At 34.2% G+C, this 25,261-nt stretch overlaps 1 protein-coding gene across 4 annotated transcripts in view; it reads left to right on the plus strand.

Annotated features, from left to right (window-relative positions):
- The first annotated feature begins 574 nt into the window (after positions 1–574).
- The window catches only part of LOC129218300 (ubiquinol-cytochrome-c reductase complex assembly factor 1-like), a 77,473-nt gene continuing 52,786 nt past the window's right edge, over positions 575–25,261 (plus strand). The window contains exons 1-3 of one of the 4 annotated variants that reach the window (XM_054852536.1): positions 855–921; positions 1,042–1,092; positions 5,261–5,428. In XM_054852536.1, coding sequence (XP_054708511.1) covers positions 5,279–5,428 — 150 coding nt within the window. In that variant the 5' untranslated portion in view covers positions 855–921; positions 1,042–1,092; positions 5,261–5,278. Of the gene's footprint in view, positions 1,093–5,260; positions 5,429–25,261 lie in introns of all 4 variants that reach the window. The other 3 variants (XM_054852538.1, XM_054852537.1, XM_054852535.1) reach the window with 3 other exon arrangements.

Consider the following 25,261-nt stretch of genomic DNA (forward strand, 5'->3'; position numbering starts at 1 on the left):
ACGATACCTCTGGGGGTGCTAGTACCAGGTAGCTATTAGCTCTTGGACTAGTTCTAAATTCTCATTAACTGCTCGATCCGGTGATGGTGCTGCCATCTATCGGTAATATAAAAACAATGGAGGCAAGGCACTTAGTATGCAGTCCCTCGACATAAATGCAGTTGAAGTCAGTTGTGACTCTTGAATAGAATAGTCCAGGAGCTAATAGCTACCTAGTACTAAGCACCCCCCAGAGGTATCGTTTCACTTGGAGGACATTGAGGACCACGAGCATATTTAACGTCGCCCAGTCCCCCATTAATGACGACGGTGGGTCTTCGACCAGCGGGGATCGAACCCGAGGCCCTCCGGTCCCGAGTCCAATGCCTTACCGATCAGGCTACCACGGCCCCACGCAAACATATGCAATCGTGCGGTTTGTTGGCAACGCTAAAATCTACGTCTATCGGCTCAAACTAAACTATATTTCTGGTCCCCTTTCAGCTTCGGAAATCGGTCGAAAATGACAGGCTCCTCAAACAGAGAAGCGTTGCATCCTCGTAGGCTACAAACATAGCTACTGCAAAGCAGCTGAGTCGCAGGTGTGGTGGAGTGCTTATTCGTTTCATGCATTTCCGTACCACTTGAGCTATATGCGGTCACTTTTAAAGTGAAACACCTGCAACTGCAAACATCTAGAAATTGCAATAATATCATTACTAGTATTCGCAAGTACGGATAGTTGTCACCTCCTGGTTTTGTAATTTTGTGCTTGCATGGTTAGTAGCGTAATCTGGGCGTGGTTTCGAATAGAGCCTCCATAACTATTGTTTCGACCAGCCAATGACAAGCTCTCTTATCAAGTTAAGTATTAACTCTGTTCCCATGTGCCAGCTCAATAACCACTGATATTAAAAACAAAGTCATGCCGTGTTTCGAAGGGTATAAGTATACGCTGTTAATTACATAATTTTTAATTTACCCGTTTATGTCAACAGTAACCTTTGTAATTAATTGCATAAATATTTCATTTCTCCTCTCTCATTTGTGCACATGTTGAAGGAAGAAGCTTTTGGAACATAAAAATCTTTTTAAATAATTGCAACACATCAGGTTGGTAGAGCAATGTATTGATTTTTAGATCAAATCGTTTAGAATTATCAATATGTTATCATTTTCTGAAAACCCCAATCATTACAGAACGGAATAGTTGTAATAGATTTATTTGAATGTACAATGTGGTCAGATTATTTGATATCGTCAAGATTTCTTTTCCTATCAGCCATGTAAATTTTTTCTGGGGAGAACAAATTTGTGCTGATCATTTTCAATAAATTCTCACAATTCTAATAGGACCTTCTTTTAAATTTTACGTTTCAAGTAAAATAGTTGCTTGTGTATATGTTATATGTAATATCGTTCGGTATTGTACTTTTTGTGAACTGTTTTCTCAAAATTGTGGGTCAGTTTGTCAAGTCCATCACCTGACATATTCAATTGATTTTAGATACTCGAATAAGTAACTATAGTTCCCTAATTGAATTTCATCGTTTAGCTTTTGTGTCTCTTTAACTTATAATTGTTTAATACTTGTGATTGTTTGAACCAGGTGTGCTCCCCCCTAAGATCAAGGGTGCACCCCCTAAATATCGTGAAGATCCCCCCAAAAGCAAAAACCCCAATAAGAAACCTCCCCCCCCTAAAAATTTCACTGATACAGTCTGTGCCATGAACCTCCCCCCCCCAGGTGGGCACCCCTAGTTTGAATGAAAGCAACTTGATTTGGAAAACTGTTGATTAGTAACATGCTATCAGATTTGACAGTAGCAGCAAATATCTTCCAAAACATACATGCTAAATAAGAATGCTAAGAAATAAGAAAATTTGGTCATAATCCTTATTAAAAATAACGAACGAGTTATTTTCAAGCAAAATAAAGTATACTAAATTTGTATTCTTATCATTAAAAATTTGGTAACCGTCGCAGCATTGAATAAAAAATACACACTAACGGGTATACCAAATACCGGTATTTTGAGCCATTTTGTAATACCGGTATTTACTGAGCAAAATACCGGTACTTTCAGTATTACCTGAAAATAATGAATAGTTTTAATTCAAGAATTTTCAATTTGACTTATTAAATATCTACTTATATTTTAAATGTACATTTATTTTCCCATGATACAGAACCAAAATCAGTCTGTTGATGTAAAATTTAGCTTCAAAAGCATGAACTAATAGAATATCATTAAACAAAAGTATTTTGTGCACCATGAATTTATTTTTTCCATTTCCCTGATCGCTCATTTTCCCTTTTAGGAAAGTTAATTCATTTAATTTTGAATGTCTCTCTCCCCCCCCCCCCCCTTTGTCCGATGAACAATTTATTCAAACCATCAATTGCAGGAATGCTTTATGCTTTTTTTTTCTTAAATATTTGTCTCAACTGTACTAAACTTTGACAAAAACTGTTTCTTGTTAGCATTACAAATGGCAATTTGTTGGCACCAGTATTGGTTTGTTGTGCCGTCTCGCTATTTGGCTTCATACTTGGCAAGTTAATATTTAGAAATTATTTATTGCCGTGAAAATTTGCATAGAGGAAGAGCACAAATATTTTCCACGAATTCAGAGATATTTTCAGATACTTATATAATTATAATTGCAAAAAATTTTGAAAAGAAAGCTGAAACGAATAAGAGAAACCAACTTTAGTCAAGTTTATCGTAAATTTTAAACCAAAGAGCTAATAAAAAGTAAACACAAACCCCAACTGTTCAAGAGAAAATGATATTAATATTGGAAATGTATCGTCTCTCAGGAAAGAAATTTCAACTAGCTTTAAACTAAAAGAATAATAGAAATACACATAATACGAAAGAAACACACACACACAAAAGAGTTTATCCAAAAATGGCATGCAACAGACCGTTTTTTTTTTTTTTTGAAGATGAAATACCTTTAGGCAATTAAATTAGAGGAGGTGTATCACACATTGTTAACAGTACCACCGACCTGAGTGAATTCAGAAAGATCAAAGTAACACCATCTCGCATTCTATGGTGTGACTTCCAGTCTTGGTGACGTTAGATTACGTGTTATTCGATTACAGATTTTGGCTTTTATATGATGATGATTGCTATTAAACTTATTTCAAGAACTTTTTCCCATTAACATTAGTTACTTCTTTTATATAGCTACTGATTTATTACGTCTGATAGTCATAGTTGACTGTATGATATATATATATATATGCATATAAAAATTCCAATGATTTCATATTACATATTCAAATATGACTTCGTCAAAGCTCCTAACAAATTAATAAAATAATCTAAAATAAAATGTTAGTTAGGATGTCTCCACCGCGGTGTCCATTACAACTACAATAGTAATGTACAAATGAAAGGTTTTACAAGTATCCTTTCCACAGAGCGTGTAGAAGGGAAAGATAAAGCAATGCCTCTCTCCCCGGGAGATCAGAGGTTGAAACGAAGAAGGAATTTTTTCACAGCCTGGGCCTTTTGGAGGTAGCTTTTTCTCTGGCACTTTTCTATGTGCAAGTCTGTCTTGCGGGCGTTTAAACAAAAGATGATATTACATGCAAGTACATGAGTCAGCTAAGCTAGTAAGGGGAGTTTTGGATTTAGATTACAGTCTCAAATTTAAAAGTCTTAATATGTATAAGGAGAGTCAGAGGGGACATGTATCATTTGTTTGAATCAGGTCCGTTTCCAGATTTTCATAAAGGGAGGGGTTTTAATCTTACCAGTAGGGGGGGGAGAATTCAACCCCCTTAAAGCTTTTAGTTTTACGACAAATTGCCGATCCCAGTATGGCGTTTATTCACATGTAAGGACTGCTGTATTCTTAAAGGATACCTCTAGCTGTACAAGTTACCAAAGTATTCCTTCGTTTCACAGATTCGCTTTAATCAAACTTCGCTTGCTTCTTTTTAATTAAATCTGTTTACTATGTAGTATATTGCAATGAATATTAAAAACTCTTCACAAATTCTTTTATAATGTAGAATGTATATCAGGTTGTTATATTCTGAAATAATGCTTAATAAACTAAACAAGAAAGAGCTCTTTGCAGATGCAAATTACATAGCCAAGCACAATCACTAATGCATCTTCATAGATGTAACATATGCCAAATTCACCATAAGCTCCTTACAATAAGCAATACTCTTTCTTTGCATTGGTAGATCATTCAGCGGTTCGTCCGCCATACTTTTTCCGAAATATTGAATCAGTTTGTAAGGCTTTAGCAGTTGTAAATCGCAAAAAACTTCAGAGAGAAAAATTAAAATAAAATAAAAACGCTGAACGCAAACTTTCTCATTAAACGAAATTTAAGTCAAATATACATTTTCTTCATTTTGCTTATTTTTTCCCCAAGGGAGGGGTTTAACCCCTAAAACCCTCCCCTTGGACACGGCGCTGGTTTGAATTTATTAAAATGAAAGATGTTTAGGGATTAAAAAATTTTACAAAAAGAAGGATGATAGGTCATTATTTTATTGAAACTATTGAAATCTTTTGTAACCTCTTACTGTTTTATTTAAGCTATTAAACTCTCAGGCTAACCTGGAAAAATTACTGTACATTAGTAGAATTGTCTGAGCACTTGGAATAGCTTACCAGAAGGGATTGTCATGAGCAAGGTAGATAGCTTTAAGAGGACCATTAATCTTTATTAAAGTCTAATAAATTGACTAAAACCAACCTAGCTGGACCCAGTGCCTGTTGCTTGTTATCAAATTTATATTTGTATTTAATTTTTTGATCACCCTGCATTGTAAAAAGTATGGAACTGCTGTAATTTTCTCAAATTAGTTGACTTACTGTGTATACTTATTTTATGGATTTTGGTTAAAAATATCACTTCTATATTTACAAAGGTATAAGCATTTCTTTCAAAATACCGGTTTCCTTTGCAAGTTTTTGGCTCATGACAGGCAGTTTTTGGAAGAAAATGTATCAGTGAATGAATATTGAAAACAAAAGAAAAAAAAATGTATTAAATATTTTATCTTCTTAAATCTAGGCAATTGTTTTCTGTATTTGAGTATGCTTAAGCTAATAATAGCACTAAATAATGCTCTGCAGCCTATTCTAATTTGTATAGCTTTATTTTGTTTGAATATGATTTACTTAACTGCGAGTTTATCAAATATTAGCTTACATCACATTTGTAATTGAATTAAATTAATTGTATTCCACTAATGTGCTCCTTTAAATCATCAGTTTAAGTGTATTTAATCTATTCACAGATTTAGAAATCAAGAATAATGCTTTCAGGCTCAAGATTCCTTAGTTCATATTTCATTCAACGTGTTTCCCAAGTTAGAGGTTTGCTACATTACAAGTGTCAATATTATGCTGGGAATGGAATTTTATACCCTAAACTTTGTGAATCAGATTTTAGAAGCATGAATCAGGTAAGTTAATTCTTTGATTAATGACAATTAGCTGTTGAGGCCTCTTAAAATCTAAAACGAAATTTATTTTTAAACTTTTACCCAATTTGGATACTTCTGCCTTCGAAATCATCTTCATATACTCTTGTTACATTACATTCTATAAATGTTGCCCAAAGTAAAAGTGGACAAATGCGTCAGAATGAATGATAAGATTACACTGCACAAGTATGTAAAGAGTGGTATGCGGTATGCATCTCAGATGCCGTTCAGCAGTTAAACCTATTTGTGCAGTAGGGGAAAATGTACAAAAGGAAAGTCTTGCTATCCATGGATGTGTCCAGATCGGAACAACACGCGGTAGTACGGTTAAGGGCGGCAAAACAACATCGGATCTGCCAAGACTGGGCAAAGCAATCATCGGGATCACCAATGATTCCATTGCTTTCATTATTGAAATGATACGAGCTAATCGAGGGATTAAGACCGTGAAATTAGTGATGAGCTCACAGGGGTCTAGCCAGAGGATATTTGGGTCCATTAACGGACCCTTCACAAAATTCCGATCAACCAAAACGGACTTTTCACAAAATCCTGATCAACCAAAACGGACTTTTCACAAATTTCTGATAAACAAGAACGGATCTTTCACAAATTGTTTATTGAAAACCGATAATTTTTGGAGCCTTTTTTAAAGTCAAATTAGAGGGATCAGCTTATACAAAATTTGCTAATTTTGCAAGGAGCGATAAATAATTGCTAATGCCAAATAAATATAATTCTTGTTGTTTGTTTCTTGGAAAGAAATTAACAGCTGAAAATAAGTTTGGTTTTAAATAATTTTGTTAGTTTGTTTTATCACAGCTAATTAGCAGTGATGTTGTTGTAAAAATTTTCTTTTTAGGTATTGGTAAGCACTTTTCTCCCTGCTCATGATTTAATAAACAATAATAATATTAATAATAATTTATATCAGCGAAATGAGCTTAGAACTGCAAAGGGATAGTAAATACGAATGGTGGGGAAAAATATTATCGCTTCAGAGAAGGTTACCAATTATCACCATTTAGTTAGTGTCTGGTGTTAAAACTTTATAATGACTTGATTAGAAAATATTCTCATCATTTCACCAGCTTGTCAATATTTGTGGTGTGATGTTTAACCAATATTTTGGGAGAAAATTATATGGGTTTGATTTTTCGATGCCAACAAGGATGATTAACTTTAAATAAACCCTTTTACTTGCCGTTTTTTTCTTTAGATGTCTGCATTTTGAAAAATGCAATCTTTTAACATCAGATGTGAGAATCATATTTTGTTCTTTTTTCAAGATAACTTCGCTTTATTAGGATGCAAATAAATGAAAAGTCTCTTTATTTTTGTTAAAACTTTCATTTCAAGGTTTTAAAGCAAAATTCCATTTTCTTTTATGAGTCAAAAGTTAAAATGCTGAATCGATGGTTTATTTATTTATTTATTTATTTTTTTTTTTTTTTGCTTCAACTGCATCCACAGATATTAATGATATGTTTATCATAGGACTCTAAAATGCAATTTTAAAATAATTTTATCGAAAATATTTATTTTACAAGCCGTTTTTATACTTTTGATACCTTCCCTTTGAGAATTGCAATCTCTTTGCATCCGCTATGGGAATCCGATTTTTCGAATTTTTGATGTTTAGTACGCTTTGGTAAGAGGTAAACAAATAAAATCTCTTTTTATTTTTGTTAAAATCACGGAATTTATAAGTTTTAAACGAAATTCTGTGCTGTTTTAGAGTGTTTTGGGTCAAAAAGTTAAATGCTGAACTCTTGTCTGAATTTTACTTATTGTTTGTTACAATTATTTTAAATACTGTACAGAAATATTTCTAGTATAATTTAACATAATATAGAATGGTAGATAAATATTTCTACTGGAGAGAGCGATGCTGCCCCCCCCCCTCGCCAAATACTAGAAAAACACCCCAGAAAGATATTCTCAACATAGAAGAGAAAAACACGCAACTTTAAGTTTAAATGATGCAGTTTGTGCCCTCTCTAAATTCTAAAATTTTGTTTTAACAATTTTTTTTCTTTTGCAAAATTATTTGATTTTTCACAAAAACACGGACTCTGCGAAAAATCCTGGACAGACCCCTGTGATATGATGCTGATTGTTTTCCAGCATTATTTTAACATAAATTCAGAAAAGAAATTTAAAAGATTTACAAAATAAAGGACAAGCCTAGCTGGGCCAAGGACCTGCTGTTAGCTGTCACCTTTGTATTTGTATAAATGAATTATCTGAATACAGTAGTAAGAATTTTCAAAAAATATCAGTTCCATAAAAACTATGAAAATAAAACTGAGGAAATGAATGGTTCACACTGGGACTGGGCGATATCTGTATTTCAATGCCGCAATATATTGCTCTCCAAATATCGATATTTTCGATATATCGATATATTCTTTAGGGGGGGGGGGGAGGGGTGCAAAGGATCAAAAAACAACAAAAAACATTTCCAAATATTGTAAATACAATTATTTCTCTAATTCAAAACTTTCCTGGAGGGGGGGAGGGGGGGCGTGAAAATGGTATAGATCAATGCATGACAAAAGTGCTTTGCAACGAAAAGGTTTTAAATATTCAATTCAATATTTTGTTTAAATCTTTCAATTTGAGCAGTCTCAATAGTTTGAATGTATTTTTAACTATATTTCGTATTGATGTCTTAAATAATTTATTTTTAGTTATTTAATAGCTTTAGGTTTAAAACTTTTTACTTCTTAGTTGAGTATCATTAAGTAAAATACTAATAATAAATCTTTAAAGAATGCAGTGGCGTAGCTAGGGAGGGGCGGAAGGGGCGGTCCGCCCCGGGCAGCAATTTCACACTTTTGATGCGAAAAAATTTAACGCTTTTTCCCCAATAAGGAAATTATGCCTTCCATCTATAACTGGAGGAAAAAAAGAAAAGAAAAAAGGTCTTCGAATTGTAAGGTTTTGGTACAACTATGATAATTAAATTACTCTTATACAAAACATGTGTTTTTCTTGTGGACATCTCAGCACTATTATTTGTTTTTTCTCTTCCTTCGTCTGAAACTACAGACTGCGGGAGGTGGTAGTGTAAAGTCAAGGGACCATGATTTTTTCCTTTTACTGTTAAAATTCACTATTGCGAAAGAAACAATACACTTCATAACGTTTCGTTATATGATGAAGCTATCACTTTATTTTAAGAAAGTTCCTTGGAGAAACCACCTTATTAAAAATAAAAATAAAAATCACTTTTTTTAAAGGAAAGTGACAATAAGAGTAAAAGGTGACAAGTCTCAAATGGTGGGCGATTTCTTGCTTATTTTGAAGATAGCATTATCTGTTTCAACAATTGCTTTTATTGGTCACTGATTACAAAATTTTCACTAAGACAGAATGAATTTTATGTTCATTTTAAAGAAACATTTATTCGCAACTCAAATAATAATTGCTTGTGTTAATGTTTTATATCAGCAAAATCCTTTAAACAAATGAGTTAAACGAGTTTCAGTGAGAAACTCATTTAGTCATTCATTTTAAGGAAAGGTTTTTAATCAGTAAAATTTTCTCTAGGCAAAGGCTTTCACATTTACATCGAAAGTAATGATTTTTGATGCTCAACTTTTTCTTCTCATGAATCACAGTATGGTGAATCGAATGTAAAGGGTCTCTTTATCTTATCGTCCTCAATCATTGAAAAATAGAATCATCCAAATTTGACAAATAGCAGTACCGGATCTAGGGAAGAAAGAGGGGGTGAATCTTGCTCGTACCCTAGGTGGGAAGTTATAACTCCCCCTGAGAAACCAAATTGATCCGCTGAATTAGTATTTCTAAAACTTAAAATTAGGAAAATTTCCCCGACCTATAAGATCTTTCCTATACTGTCAAAATGCTTAAAATGTATTTTCAGGACTTGAATTTTGAAAAATTTCCAGAGGAGAACCACTAACCATCCCATTCTCCTTTAACTTGGCCAAACATAGCCTAAAACAGCATTTTGTGGGGCTCCATTTTCAATCCTCCCCCTTTTTCGCTATCTAACGTTGCCAAAGAAAGCTTTAAAATGTGTTTTAAGGAGAGTTTTGACCCACCAAAAACAGTTTAAAATTGTTTTCTTAAACTCTCAAAAAATGTCAAATTTTTCGGGAAGAGCAACCGAACCTTCCTATCTCTTAACGTCGCCAAGCAGCCCAAAAGTGCAGTTTTAGGCCTTGAGTCTCGAAACATTTCTAAAGGATAATGCCCACCCCATTCCTCCCCATCTTATCTTTTAACCTATTATTGAGTTTTTAAAACTTCAATACCAACAAATTCCTGAGGGTGGTCAAGCTTTGACGCTTCTTGTAACGTGATTAAAGATAGTCTAAAATGTGTATTTAGGACATCAACTTTGAACTTTAAAATTTCCAGCTCATCCAATGTCTCCAAAAATAGCTTAAAGTAGGGTTTTTCAAAGTTAAATTTCAGAAAAATTCTAAGTAGGGACCCAAAATGTGCACGACATCACCTAACGTCATCACAGTTCGCTCCAAACTTCGTTTTTTAAAAATTTCTGAGGGAAGATAACAAAGCTTTTTTTCTCAGTGATGAAGAGTTGAAAATGAGCAAGTTTCGAAAAAGATTTTGGATGGGAAACCCCCCTCCGAACTCTCTCTCATAACGTTGTTCGCCAAACAACAGCTAAAATCGCGTTTTTAGGACGTCATTTTCAAAAGGTTTTAAGGGGAGAGGGAAAACCATTTGACTTCCCAACATTTGGGGACTTATGCCGTCAAAGATAGCCTTTGCGTTTTTGAAGCTTCGGCATCAGAAAATTCCAGAGAGCTCCCGAACGTTCCCTATTCTCTTTAACGCCATCAAAGATAGACTAAAATTGATTTCAAGTTCGAAAATATTTCGGGAGGAAAGTCCAATCTTTGTTGGAGTCTGGGGAGGCCCTTACACCACTAGATAGAGCCTACAGTTACGTGTTTTTCAGTTTAGTTGAAAAGCTTTCCGTACAGCGCCCCCGAACCTTCCCTATGTCTTCAAGTATTTATGAACAGCCTAAAATTGCTTTTTTTAACACCTCAATTTCGGAAAGTTTGCTTGAGAAGTCCCGACCCCCTAACGTCACCAAAGAAAGCATAAAACTGATTTTAATTTTGGAAAAAAAAATCTGGATTGAGCTCCAAGCCCCTTTTTTACTTAAAGCTTCCCTAGCTTACTTAAAATTGCTTAAATTTCCGAATTTTGACTTAACTTTTGGAATATTTCGTTGGGGATTTGAATTCTTTTTTTTTCTTTTGCAGGAAAATTACGAAAGAAAAAAGATAAGTTTATTTTCTTCTTTTTAAAAATCTTAATAAATACTTGTGACTTTTTAATGTATTAACTATTTTCCATCAAAAGGGCTGCAAACTGAGGAACTGCCCCGGGCGGCAGAAATTGTAGCTACGCCATTGAAAGAATGCAGCTGTAAATTTTGGAAACTATCACACCATTTAGCCCACAGAGCTACTTTTGACTTATATGTCACTAGCTGCATTACCCGATGTTGCACAGTCTACCTTGAAAATAAAAGTTTCTTCTAGCGACAGATGTTTAACAATTAGAACATAATTAACAATTTAGAAAGCACAATTTTATGACTCAAAATTTAAGTTTAGGTATCATTGGATTTTTTCGTAATCATTCTGGATTTTCTGGCGAAACCCCCCAAGGTGGTTCTCATACACCCCATTTTGATGAGAAAAAACTTATGTAAATTCCTGAGCATGAAAGGACCGCTGCGCCGTTTTTTGGAAAAAAATCCGACGATAACTTGATTTGCATAACGAAAACTCCTCGTGGGGTGTATTTGTACCCCCCCCTTTCTTCATACGTAGGCGAAAACCCCTATGACAATTCCTGACCATCAAAGAACCGCTTTGTCAAATTTGGCAAAGATCTGACGAAAACTGGATTTGTATAAAAAAATCCCCTGCGGAAGGGAGGGTGGCCCCCATTGCGAACGAAAACTACCCTAAGTGAATTCTTGAGCATCAAAGGACCTGTCTGCAAAATTTTTGCAAAAATCTGACGTAAACTGGATTTGCATAAGAAAAACCTTCATGGGGTGTTTTCGCCCCCCCCCCTTCCGCATCGGTAGTCAAAAACTCCATATGAAAATTCCTAAGCATCAAAGAATCGCTGATCCAAATTTGGCAAAGATCCGACGAAAACTGGATTCGTAAAGGGAAACCCCTGGTGGGAGGGGGGGAGGTCCGATTGTGAACGAAAACTGCCCAATGTGAATTTTTAAGCATCAAAGGACCTCTCTGCCATATTTGGCAAAAATCTGACATAAACTGAATTTGCATTAATAAAATTGTTGTTTGGTTAATTAAAATATATAATAAATTTAAAACTATTGTTTTTTAACGATAAACACATATTTTAATATTGATTTTAAAAATGCAATTAATTTTTCTTCAGCAGATCCAATCCAAAATCTATATTATTGGGTAAATCAATTATCTCATCAATGTCATTATTTCACAAGCAATTTAACCGAAAAAAGAATACGAAAAATTCTTAACTTTTTCAATTTCGTATTTGATGACCACTCTGAAACTGAAGTCAAAAAATACCAAACTAAAGAGCTGCAATGAACCTCAGAAGTACGTAAAACGTGGTACTTACGCAGTCACATTCTTACGTGGTTTATGCACGTGTTTACATAAAAACCCTATTTTCGCGCATGCATACGATTTGGCAGAAGTTCCGTCAACCCATCTGTAAAGAGTACTCGTACCCATTCATTGTCTCTCCAATTCCGGTGTTCCCGGCACCACAGAGACTGCCTTCTCCGATGGACAGGCGTTAAAGGTACACACCGTATAGGACGTCGTGCAAACAGACCTCCACGGTGCAGTCTTCTGGCCACGGTAAAACACGATATCGGTCGTCCAGTCGCCTGTGTCGTGTGTCTAGCGATTTCTCCCGCTGCCTGACGCCTGTTTCTTCTGGCCTGTAAGACAATATACCGGTCATCTGCAGGTGTGGTTCCTCGTGGACGACCACTACTGAAACCCCGGATAGCTTCTCCTGTAGTTTGAAATTGTCTCCAAAGTCGTGAAACGATGCTGTGAGCAATTTGGAACTCTGCAGCCACACTTGTCACACTGCGGCCTTCCTCCAACTTCCCAATGATTCGACCTCGGGTAAAAGCATCCAGATGTCGTCTAACAGATTGATTACTCGCCATTTCTCGCTGAGGCAACAACTTGGTGTGATTTTAACTGCTATACGGAGTGCAATCTCTTTGCCAGAAATACTGATCTTACACCGACAATATGCTTTATACTACTCAGACACTCCCCCATTACGTCTGCCTGCATATCTGCGCATGTGCTACCGTACATCACCTTACTTAATCTCCTGATTGGTCTTTCTGTCTGCTCTGCCTCTTCGTTCAGCTGATATGCTAATTTTTCGACTTCATCCTTAATTTTTGCACACCAGTGTATCTTTAATTGTTCCATTAGGATGCTTTCTCAACCGATACAAATTCACTTTTATGGGCCTACAAGAGGCCATGTCAGCTTTGTCAGAATTAGAGCGGGGGTCCTTGGAAGGACCCAGCTCTGAATGGTAGTTGTATATGTTTTGAAAACTTTATAGGGGGATGGGATCTGGATACCTAACTGACAAAGGGGCCCACATTTACCTTTGGTGACCTTGTGAATTTTTCCCTTTTACTATAATTAAAAATTAAATAACTGTTTGAAGAATGCAGAAAATATCTTGAATTTTCAAACACTCACCCATAACACAGAGCTATGAAAGATTACACATTTTTAAGTCAGTATTTTAATTTCTCCGTAATTAAGTCCCGTATTTTCTTTTATCAATACATGATGGTATATCGGTATATCGCCCAGCCTTAGTTCACACTATCAGCAACAAACCCTAATAATAACAACCCTAGACAAATTTCGTTGGGAAGTTTTCGAGCACCCCGGTATAGTACAGACTTGTCGCCCTGTGACTACTACATCTTTGTCTTTGTGCCACTTAAGAGAGCAATACAGGGAAAAGGTCTCCATTCAGATGATGAAGTGAAGGAAGCCATGCAGAACTTCCTCTCAGGAATCAGCCTCGATTCTTCTACAGCAAAGGCATCGTCCTGCTGCCTCAACGCTGTGAACCGTGTTTCAACGCCCATGGCGATGTCTTTTGATTTACATTAAAAGTATCATTTTTATTCAACCTGTCCACTTTTCTTTTGAGCAACCCTTATACTTGTGTTCAACTTATAATTTTAGTTTTTATCAGAATCAGTAAGGTGTAACTTTTTTTTTATGATGTTGGGTTGAAGAAATCTGTTTCTTTAGCTCACATGTTACACATGAAACCAGGCCCGTGTCCAGATTTTCATAAAGGGAGGGGTTTTAATCTTACCTGTGTGTGTGGGGAGGAATTCAACCCCTCACAACCTTTAGTTTTACGACAAATTGTCAATCCCAGTATGGCGTTTATACACCTGTAAGTATTGCTGCCCCCTCCCCTTCCCCTAGAAGGATAATTCTGGCAGGTAACCAAATATTCCTTCATTTTACAGGTTCACTTTAACCGAACCTTGTTTGTTTCTTTTGAATTAAACCTGTTTACTATGCGGTTTATTGCAACAAGAATTAAAAACTCTCCACAAATTATTTTATAATGTAGAATGTACAGTAGACCCTCGTTTTACGCGGGTTTATTTTACGCGGTTTCGGTTATACGCAGCTTAAGATTTGACACCTTTATTTTATTGTACGCGGATGCGGCAATGCAAACAGATAAAATTTTTCCCTCTTTCAAAATCCAAAAACATTGCAGATTACTCGTAATCAACTGCATTTTGGTTTGCTAATAATCGAGCTTGGGCCACTGGAGACATTTTATACGATTGGTTCCAGAGCTCTTTCCAGAAGTAAAGTTATTAAACTCACACAGTTCAGAACTCACTGGAAGAAGAGCTTTTAGGAGTGACAAAGTAGCAGGCATTGCAGCGTTCCTATATTCCTATATTTTCCTATATTTCTGAAAAAGGTTCCTATTTTCCTATAATTCCTATATTTTCAGTTTCCGCTTCCTTTTTTTTTTTTTTTTTTACTTCCCCCCGACTTTTTGCTACTGCATTTCCGCGAGCGACGCGCAGACGCCATTTTATCTAAGCAGGGCTCCCAAATGGTCCGCTTTTCCCGCCAAATTTCGTTTTTTATGGTTAAGTCCGCTTTAGACCGCTTTTTAACATTTCAGTCTGATTAGTCCGCTTTTACATAGTTTTTACTTAAATATCACATTTTAAAAATTTTTTCATATCGTTAAAAGTTACTGTACACCCAAACACGCCGCCGCAGCGCGTGTTAAACCAAGTTCGTACGCCCATTAAAAAAACCTTGAAAGGTTATTGGAAAAAAAAGGTCTTTTTTTTTTCAAGTGCTTGAAAACCTTGAAAATGTATGAAAAGTTTCTTTATTACTTGAATTCTTTCAAAAATCATTGGATTGTGTTTCAATAGTGCAATTTTCTGAACATATATATATATTCGGTTTGATTTATCGCGAAAAATTGCTTTCGTGTTTAAGGTTTCAATCCCTTTGCATCTTGTTAATATTTTGTTGTTTTTACAATCCAAAGTGATTTTGACATGAGCTTAGCTTATTTTTCGTTTAATTTCAATAATTAACGAAGGAATTATTTTGGAAACTATGGCAACATTGAACTTACTCGGATTTCGCGGAAAAATGCTTCTCGCGTTTGAAATTTCAATCCTTTTGCATCTTGTAAATATTTTGATGTGTTCCACAATTGGAAGTTATTTTAACATACGCTACCTTAGTTTAGTTTATTTTTCGTTTAATTTCAATAATTAACGAAGGAATTATTTTAGAAACTACGGTAACATTGAGCTTATTCGGACTTCGCGGAAAATTGCTTCTCGCGTTTGAAATTTCAATCCTTTTGCATCTTGTAAACATTTTGATGTATTTGACAATTGGAAGTTATTTTGACATATGCTGCTATAGATTAGCTTATTTTCCATTTAATTTCAATAATTAACGAAGGAAATATTTTTAACCCATGGCAACATTGAACTTACTCGGATTTCGCGGAAAAATGCTTCTCGCGTTTGAAATTTCAATCCTTTTGCATCTTGTAAATATTTTGATGTGTTTCACAATTGGAAGTTATTTTGACATATGCTACGTTAGTTTAGCGAATTTTTCGTTTAATTTCAATAATTGACGAAGGAATTACTTCGGAAACCATGGTAACATTGAGCTTATTCGGATTTCGCGGAAAGATGCTTCTCGCGTTTGAAATTTCAATCCTTTTGCATCTTGTAAATATTTTGATGTGTTCCACAATTGGAAGTTATTTTAACATATGCTACCTTAGTTTAGTTTATTTTTCGTTTAATTTTGGTAATTAAAGAAGGGAAAAATTTGGAAACCATGACAACATTAAACTTATTTGTACTTCGCGGAAAATTGCATCTCGCGTTTGAAATTTCAATCCTTTTGCATCTTGTGAACATTTTGATGTTTTTGACAATTGGAAGTTATTTTGACATATGCTGATATAGATTAGCTTATTTTTCATTTAATTTCAATAATTAACGAAGGAATTATTTTGGAAACCACAGTAACATTGAACTTACTCGGACTTCGCGGAAAATTGCTTTTTGTGTTTGAAATTTCAATCTTTTTGAATCATGTAAATGTTGAAATATTTAACCCAATCGAATGTTATTTTCCCATATGCCACCTTAGATTAGCATGTTTTATGTTTAATTTAGTAGAAAATAAATATTTTATGGGAAACATGCCAACATTGAACTTGGTTCGTGAAAATATGCTTCTGTGAGCTTTCAATAGTTTTGCATCTTATAAATATTTTTATATTTATGACAATTAGAAGTTATTTTGACATGATACGTTTCAATTTTTATTTAAATAACTAAAAAAATTAATAATTTTTGTGTTTAATTCGAGTTTATTTAGTTTTTCAAACTTAATTTTGATTATTCTTTGCTTATTTTCGTTTATTACTGTTTTTTTGTGTGGGGGGGGGGGATATTAAATTTAAATAAATTAGTACATAGCATTTTAAAGTAGCATTTGTATATGAAACAAAGTTGAAGTATGTAATTTCATCAAGTTGAATTTGTGTACATCATTTCATTTTCATGATGCCTGCTGTTGTTCTCATGTGCCAGCTAGGCTGGCAATTTGGGGTGCGCTGCTTCATTTTTCCAACCGCACTGTCATTTGGTGTGAAGTCCGACTTCCACAGTACACACATGTCATAAGGACCAGTTTATAGGGTAGGCAATTATTCACAGCATAACATTAGATTCACACAAAGAAAGGACAAAAGAAAGTACGTCCATGCCCGAGCCGGGATTCAAACCCGGACCTTCCTGTCGCAGTCAGACTTCTCTGACCACTAGACAAGGCAGGCGGCATGATGCCTGCAAGGGGGGATTTGTTCCCCCCCATAAAAGTTCAAAGCACTCATGGCCCTGCAATCAGGGGCAGATTTATAGGGGGGCAATGCCCCCCCAGTTTTGGGAGGACTTTATATAGTAACAACACATCTTCCAAAAAAATTTTAAAAAATCATTTTTTTTGACTAGTTTAAAAAGGAGAATTATTATATTTGGATTATTATTTGGATTTATTGGAGGGGGGGCATAGGGGCAATGCCCCCTTGTTTTGGGAGGACTTAAAATAGTAAAAACACATCTTCCAAAATCTTAAAACAAAAAAAATCATTTTTTTTCTTTTTTTAATAGTTCAATGAAAAAGAAGAGAATAGCGAGTGCCCTTTTCTGATGGGAGAAAAGAAAAAAAAAAAGAACATTGAATACAAATAGTACAACTGTCATTGGGGTGCTAAATATATGCCTATTTTCACTATTTTGGACTGAAAACCATTTGGGCAAGTATATAAATGAAAATATAGGCTAAACGAGCTATGCATTCAGCTGCAACACTTATAATAATTGACAAGTATTAAATTAGAACCTAAAACAAAAGGAACCCCCTTCCCCATTTGCTCTAACAGAACAATCTACTCGTTATGATTTGTTTTCTATCTCAGAATGTTTATTTTCAATTTGCGTGACTTCAAAAACGAGATATTTTGTGTGCTTACAGACAAAAGATTTTGAAGAACCTTCTGGAATTCACACGTTCAGATTGGTAAAATTGTAAAAATCCTTTAACCGTAAAAACTGACGAATTTTCGTAAAAATTACAAAAATCTGCAGGTAAGAGTGAATTACATATAGGGCCGGATTTGCCTATAAGATAAACAAGCTATAGCTTCGGGCTACTTCTTTGAAGTGGGTCCGTAACTCGCAAAAAATTGCATGATTTGTTCTTTAAAAAATGAAAAGTGCTTGAAAAAATTAATTTCATTTTCAAGTGCTTGAAAACCTTGAATATTTGGAAATGTGTGGCTACAAACCTGAAATTTTAAAATTTCTAACAAATGGTAGGGGGAGGAATGCCATATGTCAAATTCAGCTCTTTACTCAGCTCATCCTGCTTTAAAAGTGTAAAAATCATGGTGCTTACGTTTTTAACATATTACTTGAAATAAATTTTTGTGACTCACATGTTTCATACCTTGCTATTTATTTAATCCTAAATGCAGTATTTTTGAAATTCTTTTGTATTGATTGCTTTGATCTTGCTTCTACTGCATATTGTTAATCTGTTTAGCCCGGAAAAAATGATACACTACCTCTATTCATTTCGTTTTCTGCACTGCTTATAATTAAAAACAAGGTTGTTGTAATGAGAGAATTCTATAGTTTATTTTTTCTTTTAAACTTAAAGTAGTTGTTTTTTTTTTCTTTTTTTACAAAGTTTGAATAATACTGTACAATTGTGTAATCAAGAACTCAATTTCAGAGACTGGAAAGTGCAAATGAGGTGCCTTAAATTATTAAATGTTTTAAAATCCTTGAAAAGAATTGGTGCAGTATAACCTACTAGGGCTCGTGCCAAAAACACAATCTAACCAACCAAACCTTGAAAATAATTAGAAAAGTCTTTGAAACTCCTAAGCAAAGTGTGCTTCAATTTTATTTCTTATCAAGTGTGTAAATTATGAATTGTTCTAATACGTAGTATGCTACTCTCATGTTACATATTTTCTAAATCTGTATAGCATTTCTTTTAAAGTATTAACTTACATCACAAAGCACATTTAAGTCATAAAACTTAAAAATAAAAAAAAAATATTTGTCTTTTTTTTCCCCGAGATTTTTTCTATCCAATTAACCCTTATAAGGCTTCGAAATGCAGAATTTTATATCCATTTTACAAAATTTCCTCCAGGGGACAAACCCCCGGACCCCCTACCATTAGGGAATATTCTCTGTCCTACTTAAAAGGGAGCCCTGCGTCACTCTCTTGATACCAGTCACCTCTCTTAAGGTCAATTCAAATAGGACAGCATGAAAACACATTAATGAAAACGACACAAAAAAAAAATAAAGCATGGCCTTATGCATCACAGGAAAACAGACCAAAACATCGGGGGGGGGGGGGATTTAAAATGTTGCTTAAAAAAAAAAATCCCACCCCCCCAGGAACTCAGTCCTAAATCCGCCTATGCCTGCAATCATGGAGTAATTTTTTAATGTAAGCTTTATGATTCTTGAAAATATACTTTGAATATGAAAATTGCAAAACTAAGCCTCATGTGATCTGCTTCCCTTTGTGATTGAGCATTTCAGACATTTTTAGGAAAACTTTGAATACAGTAGATCTGTTTGGTGTGTGATAGATTCATATCGGTTTTGAAGGGTATAATGCTATTAAGAAGCATTAAAAGACAGAAAAACACAAAAATAATTTTAAACTAAGGAAAGATGAAGCACAGCTTCATCTATCCTTCTGTGGGACTACCAGCAACCCCCCCCCCTCCCATCCAAATGTTTGTGTAAATAATATTATTATTCATTGGATAAAAAGAACAGTTGTGCAGAAGATAAAGGAATTGTATCATTAAAAATCTCAGTATTATGGTTAATTAACAAATTATCTTCATGGATTTAGCAGCAGGCAGCTAATTTGCCTTTTGGTGCTTCCTTGAAATTAAATGAATGGTCCTCCCAAGGTCATCTTTTTAATCCTAACTGGTCCTCTTTAGTCCTCTTTTTAATTGAAAATGGTCTCCTTCCTTTTCTAAAGCTAAAATGTGTTTAGTGCCCTGTACCGTGTTTCTTCCTGAGTGGAGCAAAACTTCACTTTCGAACTCGGCGTCGATGAACTTGGGCGATCATGATGGGCGCATGGGCTGTGTAGGTTTTGATGATGTCATTCTAGGAAGGGCTCTCCGGCCACTTACCGTTTCAGGTCTCCACACGCGCGATTTTTTTTCTTTTTTCGGAACTTTGCGTTTGGCTACGGTTGCAATTATTGCTACTTGCGGGATAGCTCATCTCAACTTCGATTGTTTTGGTTTTAATTGTGTGGAATGTAGGTGCTGCAGTTCGCGTATCAACTAAACGTTCATTTTAATAATAATGCCTCCAAAGAGGCCGCACAGCCAAGTTTTCAAAAAAGAATACGCAAAGCTGTTCTCGATTTTAAAAGAATTGAGGAAGTCGGAAAGACATGCACACTTTGGGGTCGTTCCAGACACAAATTGGGTCCGCTTTGCGGCCCCTTCACAAATTTACGCATCGTAAAAGCGGCCCCATTCACAAAATTCCACATTCAAAAGCAGCTCATTCACAAAATAAATATACAAACAACATAATAGGGTAAATCTGGAGCTATCATTTTTTTTCCAACCGGAAAGCTACCGGACCAGCAGCTACGTGTGAAACGTAGTCGCCATATTTGGTCATTTACGGGATGGAATCAGACAAGATGCTTAAGTGCTTAAAATTCTAAGAACAAAGCAGAATTGTATTTTTAGACTTATTTATGCGTATGTATTGCACTTATGTCAGGTAGTGTTATTACATGTTTGTAATCAAATAGTAGTGCAGTCGAACCTGTTTATCTCGAACCTGCCTATCTCAAAAACCTCTCTGGGTCGAAGTTTTTCATTTTCCCTGCACATAAAGTATTAATTCAATGTTTTCCCCCATGTTTGTCTTGAATGAAATTTTCTGAAAACCTGCATAACTCGAATTTCGACTTAAGTGTCTTTCTTGAATTCCATCCACAACAATCTTTATTGACTGGAATTTGGAGACAGAAAGCACTTTTCTTAATATTAGCAGTCACATAATCTTCCAGAATTAAAACTTTATGTACAAAAAGCAAGTTTTCCAGCAATTAAATCCATTCTGAAACTGAAAGGAAGGGGACATTGTTGATTAGTAAAATTGCTCCCAAAGTTTTACTTTCGAGTCATTGCTCCAATTACTTATTTTTAGAACTTTTTTCAAAACTTCTGTATCTCGAAGCCTCCATATCTCGAATTTTTCTTATATGCCGTAAAATTCGAGATAGACAGGTTCGACTGTATTGCATTTTGAGAAAAAAAAAATGTCCTACTGGCCTGCCTTGTTATAAGAATTCCTGTATGTCCTCTTTTTATTTTCAAAATGTTCCTATATTATTTCGAAAAAATCCTATATTGTTTGCAAAAAATTCCTATATTTTCCATCAAATTCCTATATTTTTTTCAGAAAATTCCTATATTTTCTATCCAATTCCTATATTTTTTTCAGAAAATTCTTATATTTTCCTATATTTTTGTTGGCAAATGTCACTTCTATCCCTGAAGTAGGTCAAAACCAACGAGGATACCGACGTCGGTGACACACAACCAAAAACGTTCACATTGAATTTTTTGAGCCATTCCTAGACAATAGAATTGATCTTTCTGATTGTTTAGTGAAGGAAAATTCTATCTTGGAAATGACGCAAGTTATCATGGATGCGTTAATGCTTTGCAAAGAATTACAGTGAAAAATTTTTGATGACTGCCAAAAAAAATCAGCCAGTTAATCTTTATAAACAGGACACGAAATTAATTATGCATGTTGTGTATAAAAGTCGATATAAGTATACATTTAACTATTTATATAATTAGTCATCACTAGAATGAAGTATTTTGTTATCTAGCGAACCAACCCCCTATTTTAACACTAGTATTAGGTCTCAATTAACGCGGCATTTCCGTGGAATGCAACTCCCGCGTAAAACGAAGGTCTACTGTACATCAGATTTTATGTTCTGAAATAATGCTTAATACGTTCTTACTTGTAAACTAAACAAGAACGAGCTTTTTGTAGATGGAAATTACATTACTAAACACAATCGCCAATACATTTTCATAGCTCAGCATATGCCAAATTCATCATTACCTCCTTACATTAAGCAATATTAATGCTTTGTATTGGTAGCTCATTCAGCGGTTCTACCACCACAGTTTTTCCAAAATATTATTTCAGTCGGTAAAGCTTTAACAATTGTAAATTACATAACATTTGAATGGAATGTAAAACTTTTCAAGTTAAAAAGGAAGAAAGAAATGTAAGCGTTTAGGGTTTAGGTCCAACTGAGTTGAATAAGAGAAAAAAAACAGAATTACTGAGTTAAATTCAGAAAAACTTCAGAGAGAAAGGGGAAAAAAAAAGCGCTAAACGCAGACTTTCACATTAAAGTTAATTTAAGTCAATCACTTTCTTCATTTGACATATATTTGTTTCCCCAATGGGAGGGGTTTAACCCCTAAAACCCTCCCCTTGGACACGGCTCTGCATGAAACAATACTAAATTGCTAGTACTTTCATTTTTTCATCTTCAAACATTTTTGTTACCTCATCTATTATACATGTGCATTTACACTGTTCAGTTGAACTTAGTATATCTAATTGCAGTGAAACCCTGTTACAACGAATACCAATACAGTAGAAGACCATTACAATGCACATCTTGGGACCTGAGTTCTTGCGTTCTACAGTGTTTGTTATGTCAGAAACATTTTGAAGGTTTATATATGTATACAGGGGTCTGTCCAGGATTTTTTGCAGGGTCCGTTTTTTGTGAAAAATCAAATAATTTTGTGAAAAATGAATTAATTTTGTGAAAAATCAAATAATTTCGAAAAAAAAATTTTTTTTTTTGTTAAAAGGAAATTTTAGAATTTAGAGATGGCACAAACGCATCAAACTTAAAGTTGGGTGTTTTCCTCTTCTATGTCGAGAAAATCATTCTGGAGTGTTTTTCTGATATTTGGCGGGGGGGGGGGGGGGATCCTCTCTAAAGTATCAATATTTATCTACCCTTCTACATTATGTTAAATCATACTAGAAATATTTCTCTAAAGTATTTAAAATAATTGCAACAAAAAAAAAAAAATAAATAAATAAAATTCAGAGTAGGGGGGTCAGCATTTAACTTTTTGACCCAAGACTCTTGAAAAGCACAGAATTTCGTTTAAAACTTATAAATTCCGTGATTTTGACAAAAATAAAAAGATATTTTAATTGTTTACCTCTTAACAAAGCGTAATAATCATCAAAAAATCGAAAAATCGGATTCCCATAGCGGATGCAAAGAGATCGCAATTCTCAAAGTGAAGGCATCAAAAGTAAAAATAACGGCTTGTAAAAAAAATATTTTTGATAAAATTATTTTAAAATTGCATTTTAGAGTCCTATGATAAACATTTCATTAATATCTGTGGACACAGCGCAGAAAAAAAAATAAATAAAATAAAATAAACCATCTATTCAGCATTTAAATTTTTGACTCATAACAAAAATTGGAATTTTGCTTTAAAAACTTAAAATGAGATAGAACTCTCATTAACTACAGAAATAAGGAGACTTTTCATTTATTTGCATCCTAATAAAGCGAAGTTAGCTTGAAAAAAGAACAAAATATGATTCTCATATCGGATGTTAAAAGATTGCATTTTTTCAAAATGTAGACATCTAAAGAAAAAAAACGGTAATTAAAAGAGTTTATTTAAATTTAATCATCCTTGTTAGCATCGAAAAATGAAAACCCATATAATTTTCTCCCCCCCCCCAAAAAAAAAACAATTATACATAGCACCGCACCGTAAAAACGCAAATATTGACAAGCTGGTAAAATGATGAGAATATTTTCTAATCAAGTCATTATAGAGGTTCAACGCCAGACGCTAAATGGTGATAATTTTGAAGTTGGTAACCCTATCTGAAGCGATCATATTTTTTTCCCCACCCTTACTATCCCTTTGCAGTTCTAAGTTCATTTCGCAGATATATATTATTATTGTTTATTAAATCATGAGCGGGGAGAAAAGTGCTTACGAATGCCTTTTCAGGAAGGTTTACAACAACACCGCTGCTAATTAATTGCTACTGCCAAAAAAATGCTGGTTGTTTGTGATAAAACAAACAACCACTTTATTTATTTGGCAGTAGCAATTATTTATCGCTTGCAGGAGCATCGCAAGAGTGCCGATTTTTTTATTTCAAAGTTAGCCGATTTTGTATAAGCTGATCCATCTAATTTGACTTCCAAAAAGGTTTCAAAAATTATCGGTTTATACACAGAAATATGCGTTATTTTGCTTTCAGATTTGCTCTTTCAATAAACAATTTGTGAAAGATCCGATCTTGTTTATCAGAATTTTGTGAAAGGTCCGTTTTGTTTGATCGGGATTTTGTGAAAGGTCCGTTATGGTTGATCGGATTTTTGTGAAGGGTCCGTTAACAGACCCAAATATCCTCTGGCCAGACCCCTGGTATATATATATATATATACCAGGGTATATATATATATATATATATATATACATATATATATATATATATATACATATATATATATACATATATATATATATATGTATATATATATATATATATATATATATATATATATATATATATATATATATATATATATATATATACCCATATATTTTACACTCTCAAAAATTCTTCCTTCAATTGACGGAAATTCTCTTGGCAGCAGTGCTGCCAGACTTTTCACGATATTTAACGGATTTCCGTTTCTATTTTCTCCTGTCAAATGAAGGAACGTCCTTCTTAATTTATTTCGTCATAGAAGGAAAATTTTCCGTCATTTGACAATTTTCTGTTTCTTTTCTTCTCCGTTAAATGAGGGAAATTTTCTGTTATTTAAAGAAACGTCCGTTATGATCGTTTTTGTTACATGAAGTCAACTTTTCGTTATTTGAAGAATCGCTCGTTATTTTTGTTTGTCCCATGAATAATTAATTTCGTTGTTTGAAGAACGTCCGTTATGATAGTTTCTGTCAGATGAAAGAAATTTTGCGTTAATTGAAGAACACCCCCCCTTTTTTTTTGTTTCTGTTACAGCAAAAAACTCTCCAAATATGCATACAAAAATCATTGAAATCATTAAAAAACTTATTTTAAAACAACTTTTAATTTTTTAGTTTTAGTATGTGTTATCAGCTTTAAATTGTCAGAAACAGGAACCCAAAATTTTCGAATCGCAAATACGCCTGAAAATTCCACAAGAAAGTTCAAAAGTAGATTGTTTCCTCATTGCTAAATATATTTAGCTAAAGTCTATTTTTGTCACCTGAAAGCAGGTAGCTAATTACTTTGCGGTCATTTTTCAAAATGCAGGTTTCTTTCACAAAAGACAACAAATGGTGAAAGTTTCAAATTTTCATCAACTTCATAAAAATTTTAAGAATATGAAAATTGGTTTGTGAAAAACGGCCATTTCCTGTAATGAGATAACCACTTTCAGATGCTGGAAACAAAATTATGAAAAATTGATTCGATGCTTGGTAAACTTGAGATTTACTCACTCTGGTATTTTCCCTGAAGTTCTTAAATAA

Source organism: Uloborus diversus, chromosome 3 (genome assembly GCF_026930045.1).
Source record: "Uloborus diversus isolate 005 chromosome 3, Udiv.v.3.1, whole genome shotgun sequence".
Lineage (NCBI taxonomy): Eukaryota > Metazoa > Arthropoda > Arachnida > Araneae > Uloboridae > Uloborus > Uloborus diversus.